The sequence below is a fragment of the Thermobia domestica genome, chromosome 1 (assembly GCF_964235325.1).
Source record: "Thermobia domestica chromosome 1, izTheDome1.hap1.1, whole genome shotgun sequence".
NCBI lineage: Eukaryota > Metazoa > Arthropoda > Insecta > Zygentoma > Lepismatidae > Thermobia > Thermobia domestica.
The window spans coordinates 202,978,782-202,998,105 of NC_137454.1; the positions used below are offsets into that span (position 1 = coordinate 202,978,782).

General features: G+C 37.4%; 1 protein-coding gene across 3 annotated transcripts in view; it reads left to right on the forward strand.

Moving 5' to 3' along the window:
- Positions 1-2,785: 2,785 nt before the first annotated feature.
- The window catches only part of LOC145692994 (uncharacterized), a 30,174-nt gene continuing 13,635 nt past the window's right edge, over positions 2,786-19,324 (forward strand). For 2 of the 3 annotated variants that reach the window (XM_081768628.1, XM_081768647.1), the window contains exon 1: positions 2,786-2,807. In XM_081768628.1, the coding sequence (XP_081624754.1) occupies positions 2,801-2,807 (7 nt within the window). In that variant the 5' untranslated portion in view covers positions 2,786-2,800. Of the gene's footprint in view, positions 2,808-2,931; positions 3,255-19,324 lie in introns of those variants that run through there. The other variant, XM_081768638.1, reaches the window with a different exon arrangement.

The following is a 19,324-nucleotide window of genomic DNA, read 5'->3' on the forward strand; positions in this document are numbered from 1 at the left end:
TCAGCTTTGGTTCTAGCTGGAAGGTTCTTTTAAAGGGATTTTAGGATTTTAGGGCTCAGTTTGCAGTCATGAATATGTTTGGGAGTCATAATTATTAATTGAAAATTATACAATCAAACTGTAGAATGGTAAATTTGAAGGTTGTGCCCAAGTCCTTTAGGAAAATGAGCATCCCTGCTTCGTAAACCGTAGATCACTTGGCGAATTGCTTGTAGTCCAAGGGTCAGGTACGCTTAGTTTAGATTTTTGAACAATACCTCTAAAGTAGTCCTGTGAAAGGAATTAGTTGTAATGAAATACAAAACTAACTAACTAACTAACTCTATGGCCTATGGAACCCAATTGGTTCAGTGCCGCGTTCACAAAAGCTCTCCAGTGACTTCTATCCTTAGCTAATTGGATCCAGTTTCTACTTTGTATTCCTATCTCTGCGAGATCCATCTTAATATTATCCTCCCATCTGCGCTTAGGTCTTCCTAATGGTCGTTTTCCTATGGGTCTACCAGTCAAGACTTTGAAAGCGTTTCTACTTTCTTCCATTCTAGCTACATGACCTGCCCACCTAAGCCTCCTAGACTTGACGACCCTAACAATGTTGGGTAAACCGTATAAACTATGTAGTTCCTCGTTATGAAGCTTCCGCCATTCCCCATTCTCGTTCCTCTTGGGTCCGAATATTCTTCTCAGGATCCTGTTCTCAAATACTTTCAGTCTATGTTCTTCCCTCAGAGTAAGCGACCATGTTTCGCAACCATACAGAACAACAGGCATGATTATCGTTTTATATATTTTAAGCTTCAAATTCCTCGACAGAATTCGCGACGACAAGAGATTTTGAACCGAATAGTAACACGAATTCCCTGCTTTTAGTCGACATTTAATTTCTTCGTGAATATGATTTTCGTCTGTTAATATTGATCCTAAATATTTGAAAGTATCCACTTTATCAAAAGTATTATTTAATATTTTAACGCATCCACAATTTGCCGTATTACGGTCCCGACGCACTTCCATGTATTTAGTTTTCTCTGCATTTACTTGTAAACCCATGTCCCTGCAAGCGTTTAATAATATCTCTGCATTTATTTCTACTGTTCTCCTACCATCCCCCATTAAATTTACATCATCAGCATATGCCATAACCTGGTGAATGCCATTCAACTCTAGGCCCTGGTTGCTATCTTTGATTTTCCTTATGGCGTATTCCAGCACAAAGTTAAATAATAATGGCGACAACGCATCTCCTTGTTTCAGGCCATTTTCGACGTGGAAGCTCGTGGACAAAAATTTTCCTACCCGGACTTTACTTTGGGATTCACTTAAACATATCTTAATTAATCTAATTAGCTTTCTCGGTATTCCAAGCTCTGTAAGAACGTTGAATAATGTTTCTCTCCTAACCGAGTCGTAAGCCTTTCTAAAATCAATAAATAGTTGATGTACCGGGGTATTGTATTCCCACTTCTTTTCGAGTATTTGGCGAATGGTAAATATTTGGTTGATAGTTGATCGATTTCGTCTAAATCCGCACTGATAATCTCCAATAATTTCATCTGCGTATGGGGTCAATCTTGCTAACAGAATATTTGAAAGGATTTTATAGGATGTTGACAGAAGAGAAATGCCTCGATAATTATTACAGTCAGTTTTGTCGCCTTTCTTGTGAATTGGAACAATGATTGACTCTTTCCACTCTTGTGGCAATTCTTCCTTGTTCCAGATAATGAGAATGAGTTTGTGTATCTTGTTCCACAATTTTTCGCCTCCAGCTAAAATTAACTCAGCCGGAATTTCATCTACATTCGGATATGTAATGAAATACAATATAAAACTTATTCAGTAGCTATAGTCGTAAAAACTCTTAGGTCCTTATGCAAAGTTGTTTTGACGAATGATTAGCGTCATACTAAAGGTCTGACTACTGCAAGAACCGTGTGTTAGTCGAACCCTTTAGTATGGCTCTAATCATACGTCAGAACAACTCTGCATAAGGCCCTTAATGTCTTTCCAACTACAAATTCATTGTATCAAATTTCGACTTGCTTGTACTTTTCGTCTTCGTGGTCGAGAGTTGTTAAAGCACCTACTCTTTGTGTAAGTGGTCCGGGTTTGATCCCGGTCAGGCTATTTGCCTTAGACAGAAGTCCCATCTTGTCAATTAAGTCCTAATTCTCATTATCTTGGTGTTGAAATAAGCATTAAAACCTAATCAAGCAACCAAATGCGAATTTTATATTAATATATGGTTATATGGACATTACATCAGAATGTATTGCATAAGAGCTTGTGTGTTACAGCAAATAGTTTTATTATCCTTCTTGCATCAAAAATCTATAGACCTGGTAACGCTAAACACCTGTGAAAAAGTGAAAACAAACAGAAGGAAAGAAATAATAGTGATAAGACTAGCCAAGGATGTTATAAAATAGAGGATTTGCCTATATGTATCTTCATCGTATTAAATTAATGAAGCCAAATAACAACCGAGCATCGGCAAGTCTGATTGGCTATTCTCGTTTTCGCCATCGTCTGATTCGCTACTTGCGATTCCGCCATGATTGTTGGCTCAAAACATTGAGATCTTATTGGCCAGAGTGGGAAGAGTAGGGGTGGCAAAACTGTGACGTATGGCTTTAAGATTTTGTTGTAAGGGCAGATCCTCTATTTTATAAGAATCTTGAGACTAGCAGCCGCTCTCCCCTTACCCCAAGTTAAGTGAGCGAGTAGTTCTGATGGTGTGATCAGACTATTGCGGAAAAGTGACACGAGCCTTAGTAAGAAAGATTGCTGGTTTCCAGACATGCGCAGTACGTGCATTATGTGCTTCTCTGTTGTGCAGTGTTGCTATATTCTTTACTACTGATTTTGTACCATTCATATCAATCCGACTCCATTCATATCAATGCTCTCGTCTGTTCATTGGTTCCGCCAACCGAATCACCTGAATCAATACGTAAAATTCTGAATGAATCCATACCGTGAGTGGATCCGCCCAAATTAATCCGATTCCTTTCAGAGATTCGTTCCTTTCATTACTCTGAAGGATTCTTTCTTTCGGAAGGAATCATTCCGAGACTACTCATCGCTAAAGAAGAAGAAGAAAAAGAAAATATTTTAAAACTTGACATTGACATCGTTGTAATAGTCAATTTTCATTGGTTACGGTTATGAAATAGTACAGTGTATCGGCTAAAGTATACAAGAGCAAAGTAGAAACAAACAGTCACAGATACTTTGTTATGTTATATGACATAGTAAGTGAAGTTACTGTTATTTTTTGGAAAGGTTCTAGATTACTGGTCCCCCATGTAGGTTAGTAGCTGGGTTGGTTTCTTTCTGTACTAAAGTTTATACACTTAATTTGCACTGTATTGCCGAGCGAGCGTCAGCGGGTGAAGGCGGGTTAGAGCCCTGCTAGGCACGTTGTTTTCTGTCTTTATTACTGCTGAATGGGAAGGGGGACCAGTAATCTAGAACCTTGCCTATTTTTTTTTCAAGTGTGTGTAGGAGTAAAGCGGGGCTGTTTCATTTTACGGGGACATACTTGTATTCGAGAAGGTTCTAGAACACTGGTTCCCTATATAGATTTGTACCTAGGTTGGTTCCTTTCTGTACCAAAGGTTAATATTTAATTCACATAGTACGGCCGAGCGAGCGTCAGCGAGTGAAGGCGGGTTAGAGCCCCGCAGGGCACGATGTTTTCTGTCTTTATTCGAGCAAAATGGAATGGGGGACCTGTGTTCTAGAACCTTGCCCTTATAATCATTAAATACTAACTTCTCAGCTGGAAATGTATCATTTCTACCTCAAATAGTGTTAGTTGAAAGAAAAGTTGTATTCATGGGTGCTAATTCATTATAGGGTGGCTGAGTATGAAAACAGCGTGTGCATATAAGCATATAAATTAGAGAATAGAACGAATTAACACACGAACCAACTTATGCTAGGTATCTACTAAAAAACACGATCATTACCTAACCTGAGTCATGGTAGGTGTTATGCAGCCCGAGCGGAAGCAAGGAGGTGCGTCCGTAGGAAGCAAAAGCGCCAGCGATGGTGGGTATACGAATAAACGAAAATAGATAAAATATACTTCATATTGCATAAAAATACTGGATGTGTCATCGCGTTGCGAACTTCTATAGTTACAGATCATCACTGTGCACTGCCTTTACGTAGCACACCACTTCATCAAGCTTGCTTATAAAGTATTATGTGCTAAACAGCATACTTTCCATTTCGTAATTCTACCTTATTATACGTGTGTGGGATTTAGTATCGCAGAGTAGGTGAAGAAATACAGAACGGGTTCACTGGAGCAGACGGTTCTACCAAATAGAGGAGTGATAGGTGAAATACGATGTGAAATATTTTTTGTGAATGAATGAGATTGTGAATACAAGTAATTACTTTCAGTGCACAGCGTATGAAAATGAATTTTGAGTTGTAGTGAAAGTATTGTATGTGTAAGTGTGGTTTCACTATCTTCCTTTATGCGTATCCTCGCTACTGTTCGGGCTTCCATGCTGCGCTCCTGCCCTGACTCCGTTAGATAGCATTCGTCCTTTTTAGTGGCTACCTAGCACCTAGTTGGTTCGTGTTTTATGCACTTGTTTTTATGCTGTACGTCCACACTATATTTATGCTTAGCCCTCCTGAAGTCGATCTGCAACCCGTACTGGAGCGCCTTATTTAGTACATGCTCTGCTAAAGGAGATACAGGGCTTTAAACTAACCTGAACATGTAAGAAATGAGTCAAAATTTGGTAGAACCGTCTGCTCGAGTAATGCCTATAGAACGTAAGCCAAACTATAGTAATCGAATCTAACCTAATGTAAACTAAACTAGTCTAACCTACTTTACCTATGCTAATCTAAGCCATAACATGCTGGACATACTCTACGGCACACAGGCCTTTGAATACCGTCATTATATATATATGAAATAACTTAATGGTTGGAAGTCAGTATTTCTTTATTACCCTATTTTATTATTTTTTGTGAAAGTCAAGAAATTTACTGACGAGTCAAAAATAAAGACTTGATTTCATTTCATCTGAACTTCAATAAATCCTGATTGAAACTAATGCGTTTAAATCAAACCGTGAATAGTTGGGCATGAATAGTTATAAATGTTATAGGATACATATGTAACGTACCGTATTGGTAACAATAGATTCTTATTGTAGTTTAGTTGCACAGGGTTTGAATTTTCTTGTTTTAGGTTGTGTTAGGTTTCAATTTGTTCTTATACATGCTAAGTTCTGTTTAATCTGTTATTATACGGGTTTCCCGGCGGGAGCTCATGTGGTTCGGATTCCACGTTAATCAGTAGGTCCATGTCTCATATAGCCTCGCTGCTGAACGGGACGCTAAACTAAAATCAACTCAACTCTGTTATTATACGCGTTCCGTGAAAGGATAGTATTTTTTATTTAATGTTCATTATAGTTACGATTAGTCAGTGATTCTTGGTCGGGTCCTGATGCTGCTCACGATTTTTTAGTCCACGATGCCAATTCCATGATGGACGAAGCGAACACTCAATAGTGACGACGAAATTCCCAATTAAGTTTAATAAATTTTAATCCGAGCTCTCTTTATATTTCTAAACATAGCAAAGGTTGTTCTAATAGCTAAAATTTATATAGGTTCGCCGAAATTATGCAATTTCGCAACTAATTTCAAAAATTAAGAACTCCGCGTCGTCACTCTGGTTTTAATTAATAATGGTAGGTTTCTTTTCTCTTTCGTATGCACTCGACATGCTTACTCGCAGATTATGCATGATAGATCACATCACGAATAATAATAAATGTAAACATCATTCCCTGCTCAGATTTAAAGATTTGTATTACTCTTATTATCTATATATAAAAATCCTAAACTAAAATCTTTAACGTGTATAAGAAATTTATTTATTGAATTAATTTCGCCATGTGACACGTGTCGATACTCTTCTCAAGCAAAAGAGTAGCGTAATACTTGTAATAGTGCAAACAAGTTTAAAGCTGAAAAGAAGAGAAAACTTACCACCAATGTTAGTGGTTGACTAAATACGTAATATTTAAAAAGTAAATAATTTCCTTGTGCCAATGGTAATCATATTAATAATATGCACGAAATTTAGTTGAGTAAAAAAAAAAATAAATAAATAAATAAATAAAAATAAAGTATGTACGCAAATATATATTTCACGTAACAGGGCAATTTACGTTAATATGCATTTGTAGTTACATGTCGTCATATTATAACGTTAAAAGATCACACACACGTCTAACGTAATAGTGCAATGGATCTTTATATTAAATTATAGTTCGTTGGGTTTAGTTATACGATTAGCGGTATGTAGTAACAGGGTTGGCTGGTTTAAATTTTGGTTTACACCAACTGTTAACCCCCCCCCCCTCTAAAAAAAACGAAAATGCTTAAAATCGTGTGATCTTAATGGTGACGTTTCCACATATCAAACCATCCGCATTATGTTTATCTACTTTTCACCTTTTCATCAATGGGTCCCATGTTCAATTCTCGGCCAAACCACAACCCATCTTTCAAGTGTAAACCTAGTGGCGATTCGAGGTGTCCCTTTAAGCGAAAGTCTTCTCCGTGATAACGTTGGTATTTCATAAGGATGTTAATCCTAAGCATAAGAAATGAAACCAAATTATATATTTCTACTTGAATGAATCCCTGTTGTTTTATAAAGAAGCCAAGCTTGCCTCTTATTGATAGAAATTGGCAAAATGTATCAACTGCCTACGTAGCTTCCGACATCAACTTGGATTTGACTTTGTTTTAATTTTATTGAATGATATCTACATACCAAATTTGTAATTTAATACCTCAGTTTTAGCGTAGTGATTATGATATGTTGACCTTAAAATTTTACATACTAATACATTTAAAGTAATAACAGGATTTTCCCAATGGCTGAGGCGGGAGTTTCTCGATTTATATATAATTCTACTTATGCAACTGTTTATCTTTTTGTCTTTTTGAAATGACTCTTGACAATTATATTAACAAGTGCGCTTATGTAAAGATCAGTACAACGTATTTTTATCAGGACAATTTCTCTTGGGTGTAAGTCGAGAAGCGGTTTGGATTCCGCTTTAAGCTTATGTGACCCCTTCCAGCATAACCTTGTTGTTGTATAATAACACCAAGGCGAAACAAATTAATTTCTGTCCATATCTAATATAAATACATAGCGTAAATTATTTAAACCAAAAAAACCTGGTTTAAACAAAAATAGTTTTTTTTTCAATAAAAATCCTGGTTTTTGCCAACCCTGCGTAGTAGTTAGTTAATAGGTTTTTCTCTCCACTAATAAGGTCTGCAGATATACAATACGCGGGTCAATAATACTCGCCAAACAGAATATTCATTACATATCAATACTGAATTAACTTAAGCCGAGGCCTAACCAGCTTCCAAAGACAATAACATAGCCTATGGTGCAGATAGAGAGTACGTATACCAAGGCTATGGCGCAGATAGAGATTACGTATACCATCAATATAAAATCGTAACTATAATGAACATTAAATAAAAAGTACTATCGTTACACGGAATGCGTATAATAACAGATTAAACAGAACTTAGCATGTATAAGAACAAAGTGGAAACTAAAACAAGAAAATTCAAACCCTGTGCAACTAAAATGCAATAAGAATGTATCGTTACCAATACGGTACGTTACACATATTAAATAATTGAATAAAAGGGGAGTTTTGTTCCGCAGACGCGAACCAGAACTACCCTAAACTAATCTAACAATATTGGCCGGAATATATATACCTGGAAATGTACTAGCCTCTGTGTCCAGGCTCTGTTAGGTTGTACATTTTTATTGCAAAGAATGAGGGATGATATTTAGTATCTCCCCCAAAGTTCCACATATAAGATCTCCAGTGTTACTTTCTTCACAAAATATAGCTGAGCGTGCGAAGGACATTATAAGCACCGCATGGCACGTTTTTTCTTACCTTTATCACAGCTTAGACAAAAACAAGGTACTCGGTTCTGGAGCCATGAAACGAGTTGAGGGAGATACTAAATGCCATCCAGAATTGATTGTTGTTGGTTAAAGTTCAGCATCGAGGCTATTTGAGACATGGACCAATAGTTCAGATTAAAATCCGAATCGTTGTAATAGTTCAAAATTTCAGTGCTCTTCCATCGGGAATCGAATCCCGGATATCCACGAACCAAAGGTGCACGCGCTAGTCAGCAGACCAGCATGAAGGGAAGTTTATTGATGAGTTGAATTTCATTGTCTATTGTCTACACCTGGGCTGTATGAGACAAGACCTAGTGCGTCGGGATATCTCATGGCTTGGTTTCTGTTGCGGTCTTTGTATCGTCTCTCATTATGGAAGAACCTGCAAACTCGCGCACAGGAAACATGAATGTGAGGCACTGATCAAAAATAGCCCTAGGCCTACATGCAAATAAAATACCGGAGTTCATGTGTGCCGCGCAGTTTGTGTGCAGAAAAAAAGTTCAGTGCGTTATTGATTGGTTGTATTCGAGTTTAGCCCTTTCAGTATAAAGGCTATATAAGAGTGGATCCAACAGCTTAACATGGAATCCGACCCACAGGAGCTCCCTGGGAATCGGACCTGGGATTCCCGCGTCGAAGGCAGTGTTGTCTTTTTGGCATCTCGTCTCACGAAACATCTCCATTCTCAATATCAACAATAAATGCTATATCGGCACAGGAGAAGGATTAACTTCCATGTTCAGCGAGGGGTACAATGGTTTCCACCCAACACCTTAAAACAATAACTGCGAAAAAGAAAAAAAGATCCTGTACTACTGCAACTCGAGATGTCCTCACTAAAAACGTCCAAACCATTTTTAAGTTGTGGATTCTTTAATACTAACCGTTCCCTTAAACATCCTGAATGCCTGCTTTGAGTTCGGCAGCATTCAGACTCACTTTCAAAGCAAACATCAACGAATGTCAGAAGTGGTCAGTTTTATCGTATTGACATTCGATCTTGAATTCCTAAAAGTAAGCTACATGAAAGTATATCGGTTCATTTGGTAAGACTGTTTTATGTCATGGCTCTGTTGTTTTGCAAAGTACAAAGCATTGAATATATACTTCTGTTGTTTCCTTTTCTGTTCAGGTTTGGAACGCTGTAAATTATCTGAATCATTTATAATAACCTGTGGATGCTCTAGAATGCGTATTTAACACAGAAAAGAAACTCACCTTGTATCTGGTGCTTTTGTCGGCCCGTAGTCGGGCTATGGACATGAGCACTTCTACCACAAACTGGAAGAAATTACTGAAACATTATGTAACTTTTAGTCCTATGATAACGAAACACTCCTAGTGTGCAGGCAAGATTAAAATTATTTAACACTTAACAGTTTGAACTATGTCCATTCATTATTAAGGTGTAACGTGTTCTGCGGAAGATTCGTCTTGTTTAAGGTATTTTCACTTCACAGTAACTTGCTTCACGGTGTACACTATTCCTTTGGAATAATCCAATTCTGTCTGTTCACTTATGTACACACCTGTTCACAAAAAGCTGGAAACTCGTTCAGAAACTAAGTCCGAAAAAGTGAGCCTAGATCCGTCACAATTCCCGCAGATCTAAACACAGGGAATTGCATTTTCCCTCCGTTCTTTATACAGACACTAGCTGCAAACCGTACTGTCATCCGAGCGATGTGAAAATGTAAAAACAAAATCAAACTACTTATTTCTGAGAGTAATATTGATTGCATACCTCATGCACATATCCAATATGCAAAAACAATCAATATCTTAAGTAGAAATTACTGAAAAAGACCGAAAATGACTATTTAAAACTTCAGGTGTCAACCTGCGCATGGAGCGATACAATTATCAATATTATAACGCATTTCCTTCTAAGTGCTTCCGTAGCCAAGCGGATTTAGTAATGCTGTTGTTATTTCTGAAGCGAGGGGCACCGATTCGAGCCTCCGTGCGGAGAGTTCGTTTTTATTTCTTCCTCTTTTTTTTAATATATGGAAGCATTATTATAAATATAAATTTCTACTTTGAAGTAATTGGAAAAACAATCAGACGAACTGTCACTTTTCAAATCTCTGTTACATTTACTAGCCCGCCATTTCCAGAATTTATGTATGAAAACGTTAACACAGACGTCAAAAATGTAAATTATTCATGTTCCTGATACATACATACATATATATCTCTCTGTAACACTTATTTTCGTGAAAAATGCTAAACTACGAAAACATGACGTATGCCTTGTCGCAGCAGACGAGTTTCTCCACTTAAGCCTACGAGTAACGAAATCACCTACAGCCAAACAGCTGCAATTCATTCATTAGTCATGGCTCATAGTGGTGAGAATGTTCGCGAGCAACTTACTGCTCTTGTTGAATACGGTGGTATGAGTGTGAGACAAGCTAGCGAACGTCTTGGTATTCCCTGTTCTACAGCATATACTTGGTGGAAGAAATACTCAGAAACAGGTAACGTGTCTAGAAAACCTGACACTGGCCTTCAAAGGGTTTCAATCCCACAACAAGATCGGGCCCTAGTAGATGTAAGCCGTCGCAATCCTTTCATGTCATCCCGGCAGTTAGTGATAATGTCTCGTTTTCCTGGCTCCTTCCTCACCTCTCGGCGACACCTTAAAGATGCAGGGCTTCACGCATATCGAGCCGCGTGTAAGGAGCAATTGACGAAGTCATAAAGTTGATCGATAGCATTTGCTGAGGCAAATATTAGTCGTAACTGGGATCATGTAATCTTCACAGACGAAAAGATATTCTCTTCAGCAAATGATGGTCCTCGACTTGTGTATAGACCCACAGGAAAACGTTACGATCCACAGTACACTCACAGAACGCATCGAATGGGGCATGTTACTATTCACTGCTGGGGATGGCTGTGTAAGGATACAGTTGGTGAATTACACCGTATAGAAGGCCGATTGAACAGCCAGAAGTATCTGGATAATGTGCAGTATGGCTTTCTCCCCGCTGCGAGAAATTTATTTGAAGACGGCAATGTAGAAGTTCAACAAGATCATAGCTCAATACATGATTCCCATCTGTTTCAAGCCTGTTTTCAAGAGGAACCCAATGTTGAGCTAGTCGACTGGGTTCCAAGAGGATTTGACTTAAACCCAATGGCAAATGTATGGGCGGAAGTTACAAGAACTCTACACGAAAATTGGCCTGATTCCCCACCAAGGACAGCTGACACACTTTGGGAGCTAGTTTCTCACGCATGGGAAGAAATAGCACAGGGACATCAATATGTCGCTAGCTTGGTTAACTCATTACCAAGAACATTAAGATGCGGCATCAAAGCTAACGGCGATTATACGAGTTATTAATATCTGAATAAAGATTTGTCTTCATACCCAGGTGACCTTCGAGCTCTTTCAAGAACTCACTAAGTTTTTCCATTGCTTTCATTGGGACGTTTGCGCTTCGTCGGAATGTGCAATATATATTTATTTCTGCTCCTTTGTTTACCCCAGATACTCCAGTGGTTAGCACGTGTGCCTTTGGTGTACGGGGTACCGAGTTCTATTCCTGCTGGTGAGGCTTGTGTTTTTACCTATCTGTGATAATTCTGTGTTCGTGCCCCTGTTGTTAAAGAGGTACTGCTAAAACTATAAAACCAAGTAAAACAATTACAAATAAAATAAAAATCAGTTACTTAGGAACGTTCGGTAAGTCAGTTTTGTTTTAATATCTAATGCCTAGCGCGTTCGTTGTTGGGTCTTATAGTCGCGGGTTCAATTCCCGTTAAGGGTCCATTAAAATTTTACTTGAACTAGAATTTATCTGCATGAATCACCCGTCTTCTTTAGCCTAAAGGACTTAAACGTTGAGAAAAGTATATGGTAAAATTGAAATAAATAATAAGACAGTAATAATGCTATTAATCTGTATCTATCTACATAGGATATAAATGAAAAAGACGTCGTCTATCAGAACAAAAAATGGCTTAACCGTTTGAAATGATTTTTATTAGTTAACACTTTCACCTACCTCTGACTCATGGGCACCCGAAGGGGGCAGGGTGGGCCGTCTTCTGACTCACGAAATGTATACAAACAGAAATGCCAAACATAATATATAGCAACCATGAAGATAGCCCCTCCTAGAACATTTTAGGGTGCCATGCGCGGACTGGCTTGTTGTCACACCATTTTTATTAAGCTGCATATCCTAACAGAGGAGAGGAGTTAAAATTTATGCCAAAAATAGAATATCTCACATTTGTGAGATGAAACTTGACCCTATGCCGTTAACGTCGCCAATATCTAGTGGCCCACTTGCTGGTAAATGTCGATCGTCGATATAGCGACGCATCGAAAGATTGCCGCTAGTGTGTCCCTGGCGGCAGGGTTTCGTCGAGTCGAAACAGACATCTAGAGTAGGGGTGTTGCAGTTACCACCACGTAGCGGCGATGACTTCTTTTCGGTCCGTCTTTCGATTCGTCGCGGAGAATCGGCGAAGGGACCGAAACGACTTATCGCCAGTCATGTGCTTGCGTTTATTACTATATATTTGTTTTTCCTGACGAATGTTCCTAAAGTGAGCTCCGGGGTCAAGAGTAACCCATGCTTCTACATCACAAAGTTGCGGTTTCGCGCCATTCCGGGAGAACTTTATATATATATATTTTGTAAGTGCTTTTTAGACTCATCTCAATGTAAATGAATCATGCATATAGGCTGTTTAATATATTTTGTAATTCATTGGCATTTCGTCGCGTCTCTGCCACCAGTGGCCCACTGGTGGTATAATTTTCAAAACGGAAGTGGGGCCATCAATGTTTGGCGAGAGGTCGCTAATTACCCATCGATGGTCCACCGACGCTTACGGCACTGGGTAACTCTAAATTAAATTTAATTAGGAAATTACTGTAGTTGCTATAAGAACTAGTTTTTGAACTTGGACTGTGTAAAATTGGTCTTTTGAGGTAAACATTTCCTAAGATCAACTTCGAGTATCTTCAGGAAACAGTAAACCAAAGATGATAGGTTCAAACCCACAATCCAACGTTCACAATCAAAAACATTCTGTAAATCTGTATTTTCCTCTTCTAAGTGTAATAAGATATGTTGATCCGTTTTTAACTATACTGTAGAAACAATTCATCATTGTAATACTTAAGGATAAAATATTTCGAAATTATGTATACATGGGAGCACATGCCCTCAATTTCCTTCGTGCAGTTCAATTTCCTTCGTTGTTTCCTTCGATTTTCCTGCAAGCTGTTACACAACGACAATTAGTCTAGTTGTCTACGTGTCGAACTGCTGAGCCAAAGGACGAGGGATCGAATCTCGGAGATGGACATGTAAATTTTTATTACTTGCAGAATTATACATTTTGCCCATAATAAAATGAGCATTAAAACAGTTTGTGTTTCCGTGGAAAAGTAAGAATTTATTTCAAGTTAAACTTGTAAGCAGTGAAGCAAAACGAATTGGGTTCATGGTTGTCCGAATACCTGACGATTTGAATAAATCATACGACTCGCCTTTAGTATGGAGTTAAAGAGCTTTCTGATACGTATAAAGAAATCTCACTGACCTAAAATCCATTACGAAATAGGACCTACCAGAAGCTTCAACACCACATCTTCGTCACTTCGGTGAACGCTGTATCGAAACTTCCTATATAAATTTCACTCACTTCACGTCTAGTCAATCGACCGTACTTGGTTTGTTAGCTAACTATATTGAAGAGGTATAGACGAACAATATGCAAAATCCATTTTTCAATTTTGTCAGGAAGCGAAGAAAATGTGACGCCCTTTATGTTTCAGAATTGTTGAACTTTTTTTTTTGGGGGGGGAGGGGGAAGATTTCACTCATCTGCTGTAAGTAGTGACTACTGCTGTTAACCATTGCTTTCTTTCATTTTTCATTTACACATCCTATCCTCTTTCAAGTTCGGTTCCACATGCCATTCCATTTAGTTTCATATATTCTATTCGATTAAATACACATTCCTCAATCTCTTATAATATGTCCAAATTAACAAAACGGTTCTCTTCCTTTCTTTCTAATAATGATGATTTAGATTTCAAGAGAGTTAATTTTAAATAAACTTGCAACCAATTTGTTAATTACTACGAGCATTGAGTTCTTCCTCATTGTGTGTTAATATATATTCGTCAGTGTTTACATTCTAATAATAGTAAATATTTATGCGACAATTAGATATAATTGCAGTATACGAAGGTTAAGTGGGTAATAAAGCAGTTCAAGCCAATATCTTACTTCAATCTGTATCGTAGATTACAATTATCGTTAAAAGTAATTGAATATTCGCATCCAAAATTGATTTTATCTAGGTACGATGGATAGGGATGCGCACGAGGCAATATTTGAGGCCGTCTCGTCTCGACAATATACTGTAAAAGTGATGTCTCGACTCGACAAATGTATATTTTTCTATTGGAAGAGCTGTGTCTCGACTCGAATTTTGTCAGGAAAATTCTGTCTCGACTCGACTCTGCGCATCCCTAAGGATGGACAGTTTGAAGAGCCCAGTATTCCAAAGCTGGCGGGGTTACCAATTACACCATTACGCAACATCTATTTCAGATACAACCATTATTATACACTTCATTTTCACAAGCTTCTTCTTATAATAATTATATCGATTTCCTACTTAAATTCAATTATAGATAATTGTTTCTTATGTAGCACGTAATATTCATGCTATACAGTATAAAACAAGTACACATTCAATGTAAATAAATAAAAATGTAAGATATTACAGATTACTGGCATTGCGATTTAATCCGATTTTAAGCAGTACATATTTTCTAAATAATTGTTCAAATTGCTTTGGGGGGCGCGGTGGCTCAGTGGTAGAGTGTTCACCTCTGGTGCTAGGGGTCCCGGGTTCGATCCCAGCCCCCGCCAAGTGAACTTTGTGGTGGACAAACATCGTGCTCGTGGGTTTTCTCGGGGTACTCCCGTTTCCTCCCACTTTCTTCATTCCACCATTTCACTCATCTCTCATTATCACCGTCTCCTTTAGCCTAACCGGCATAACCGTGGGACGTAAAACTCAAAGATTTCATTTCATTTTTTCAAATTGCTTTATAAAAATCCAGATTATGAGGTACCCTAAGTTTTTGTAATGCAAAAAAAAAAAAAAAAAAAAATCATATATATAGGTGTATTTTAGGGGACTTCTGGGCTTGATCCCCCCCCCCCTCCCGACATTTTATGTTTATTCAAATAAAATATTGTAAAATGAATGAAATATCTTGTAGAATGTTCGCATTTCCAAGAATGAAGTGAGCAAAGCCCCCCGAAATATATATATGGATAATTTTCATGTTGGACTGTGGTTTTAGGTATTCAACTGTGTTCACATTTCTCATTTTAGCGTTTTCGTATATGAATTATGAACATGGCGGGCTAATAAATGTGACAGGGATTTGAAAAGTGACAGTTCGTCGGATAATATGTTTCCAGTTACTTCACAGTAGAAATTTATAGTTTTAAAAAAAGGAAGACAACTTTAACTTTCCGCACGGAGGCTCGAACCGTCGCCCTTCGTTTCAGAAATGTCAGTAGCAGTACTAAACCCGTTTGACCACAGACGCAACTTACAAGAAATTGTGTTATAATATTGATAATAGAATCGCTCCAAGCACAGGTTCCTACTTGGAGGTATAAATATCCATTTTCTGTCGTTTTCAGCAATTTCTACTTAAGATAATGGTTGATTTTGGATATTGGAACTGTGCATGAGGTGTGCAATCAATATTAATCTCAGAAATAAGTAGTTTGATTTTGTTTTTACATTTTCACATCGCTCGGATGACAGTACGGTTTGCAGCTAGTGTCTATATAAAGAACGGCGGGAACATGCAATTCCCTGTGTATAGATCTACGGGAATTGTGACGGATCTAGGCTCACTTTTTCGGACTTAGTTTCTGAACGAGTTTCCAGTTTTTTTGTGAACAGGTGTGTACAAAATTTGTTTTAGTTATTGAAATGATATTCATATCTCTCCTTTATAGGCTTATTACAGTATAACTACAGGTGTTTATTGAGTGCAGAACTCTGTTGCCAAAAGATAGTGACGTGTGACTTTTTAAAATTTAAATATACATATAAATGAAGGGTAAAATTGTATTTTGTTAAGTTTTTTATTTAGGTCTTAATTATGCAGTTTCTTCGGTGATCCAAATTTCCCCCTTTTGCATTAAGTTTAGAATTTCTTGTACGAATGAAAAAAAAAGACTTACAAGAGATCCTAAATTTGGAAATGGGGAAAATTTGGATCAAAGATGGGGGAAAATTTGGATCAAAGATGGAATTGCATGAGTCAATCCATATGCATGATCCAATGAAGGTTGCTTGATCATTTTTATTCTTTATTTAAAACAATAAAAGAAAAAAAATACCATCTACATTGGCAGCACAAAACTGGTTTTTAAAAATCACAACATTGCGAGCGGTGATTATATTCAGTGAGAAAAAGCGGAAAGGCTATTACTCACAGCAAAAAATTTGTAGCATAATTTTCTTCTACATGCAACAGGTAGCGCTTTCGGAAGATGCTACTTCTTTCATCAGCCTGTGGGAGACTTCAAAAAGGATAAAAAACATGAATGATGGTTAAAATGGTTAAAAGGTTAGGATATGTAAAAAACAAATCTTCTGTCAAACATTAAAACACATCGGAATAGAAACTTATTGTACACTGCTGTTCACTGTTTTCTGTTCTTGCTTTCCAAATGGTGAAAGTATGTAGTGAAAAGATTACTCCAAATAATATTTATTTCCCTGTTAAGTGAGGGCCTTTCTTTGTGAATATCATATGATTCCTTAATTTTCCTTCCGTTGCTGTTTTTGCTTTTTCAATTAAACATGATTCCACGATTTGATCGTTATAATCTCTAAGATGCGTTGCTAGACCGGATAACTGTTGCGGATTCCGCGATTTCGAGGTACGAACGTGCTCAGTTATTCTAGTATAAATGTTCTTTTTGTTTGACCTATATACACTTTATCACACTGACATTTCACCAGATAGACGCCATTGCTTTGTAAAGGGTCAGTAAAAATGCTTTAAAATTGGTTATGTATTTATCTATAGATTTTGAGGGAACTTCTGAAATTTTGATGTTGTGTCTCTGCAGAATCTTCTTGATTTTTGCTGAAAAATGTGGAACCAAAGGGACACCAATCCATCTGTCAGTTAGGGCATCTGTTGTTGGTTGATGGTGGGTGCCGACGATCTCCTGTTGTACTTGTTTTACTATTTTAACAATAAAGATTTTTGGAAACCATTTTCCTGTGCAATTTCTAATAAATACTGTATTTCCTTGTTGAGATCCTCAGAGAGGTCTGAAAGCAAAAGAGCTCTTTAAAAAGTTTTCCCAAACAGTTAATTTCTGAAGCCATGAATGTGATGATTTGAAGTTCATATATATTTTGTACCAGTAGAAGGTTTGCGGTATACCGAAGTAACAAAGTTATTGTTATGTCTTTTAATGGTAATATCAAGAAAGTTAAGAGCACCATTTTCTTCAAGTTCCTTCGTAAATTTTATTCTAGAGTGAATTTGATTAAACTCATCGAACAGTTTATTTAATACTTGAGGGTCCTTGTACAAAATCAAAGTATCATCAGCATATCGAAAATATCTAATATAAGGAAATTTAGGAAGATATTTGTTTCAAACATGTCCAGTACCAAATTAGAAAGTATTGAAGAAATGGTATTACCCATAGTCAGTCCACCGTCCTGTCGAAAATGGTGTCTTCAAATTGGAAGAAATTGTTCCTTAGACAAAAGGGTATTAGTCGAGAGATTAATTGGATTTCGTATGGGTTCACTTTTAGTTTAAGTAAAGCCATTTCCACTGTCTGTAGAGCCAGGTCTACTGATATTGATGGATACATTAACACAACATCAAAAGATGCCAGATGGATGGAATTTGCAGCAACAAAGGAATTCAAGGATGTTTTCAACTCCAAACTGTTTTTAACCGTGTATCTAACTGGAATATTATATGATACGCGTTTATCATACAGCCATTTTGAAAGTAAATATGTAGGATGATGAAAACCAGCTACTATTGGTCTCAATAGAACATTGAGTTTATGTATTTTTGAAGCCCATATGTGTTTGGTAAGGCTGGGTCATGGAATTCCAATTTTGTTTTGTTTTCATTAGGAATTATAGGAGAGCCATTAATCAACCGATTAGTTGCTGTTAACTAGGATTTCAATGGGTTATCCTTACATCTAGTAAAACGAGACTTTTTGGCACATTCGTATCAAAACAATACAGGGATAAAATATACGAATGTAAGATCTGCTGCTTTAAGAAATCTGCTAGGGATCGTGTATGGGCACCTATTAAAAGATTCTAAGAAATATATTATACTTTACAACGGCACCAGGCAAATCACATAGCATTTCACAGAACCTCTGAAGAAATAAGGATGCTTGCTGTAAGTCATTCAGATTTATTATATATATATATATATATATATATATACAGGGTGACCGCGTGACTATGTTACAAAATTTAAGGGATGATTCCTGACACGGAAACAAGAAAAAAAGTTCAAATAAACTTTTGTCCAACGTACATAATTTCGGAGCTACAAGGTGCCGAAAGCGTGGGAAACTGACATTCAAAGCTCTATAGCTCGACTATGGTGAATGATAGAGCTAATGCGGCATGGTCACGTCAAAGACACCGAAGCTGCTGTATTCAAAAATGCTTAGGTCGAGATCGTGCAATTCGTGCACAAGGGATTCCCCAAAGGAGCGTAGGGATTCCCGGATAATCTGTCAAGAAAGATGGGTCGAAAAGGATAAGGATGAACAGCTGTCCCAACTGCTAGCAATAATGCGTCTGTACTAAGTCGATATCTCGCACAAGCACAAAATGGCGAACAGTTTTATACGTGCCATGTGTGGTTGCATAACGCGCACTAAATAAGAATGGGAAACATGAAAGGAAAATGTGAATAATTTAGTACAAATGTTAAATACATGATATTACGCTGTCCTATCATTGAACATACGCATTTAATAAAAGGCAATAGTCATGAAACGTTCTAAAATGTTGTAAAAGGATCACACTATTAGTCTTTCTTCCATGTATTGTTGTCATTGAAAACAAATAAACAAAACTGAGCGAAACAACCATAATGCAAAAGAGGTTGTTTCCTAAAAACAAAAGTCACAAGAATGGGAATAATGTCTGCAATCAACATTTTACAGCAGGATTGAATGCAGCCAAGAACATCATCAATTACCTGTAAACGAGACAAATCTCCCAATTATC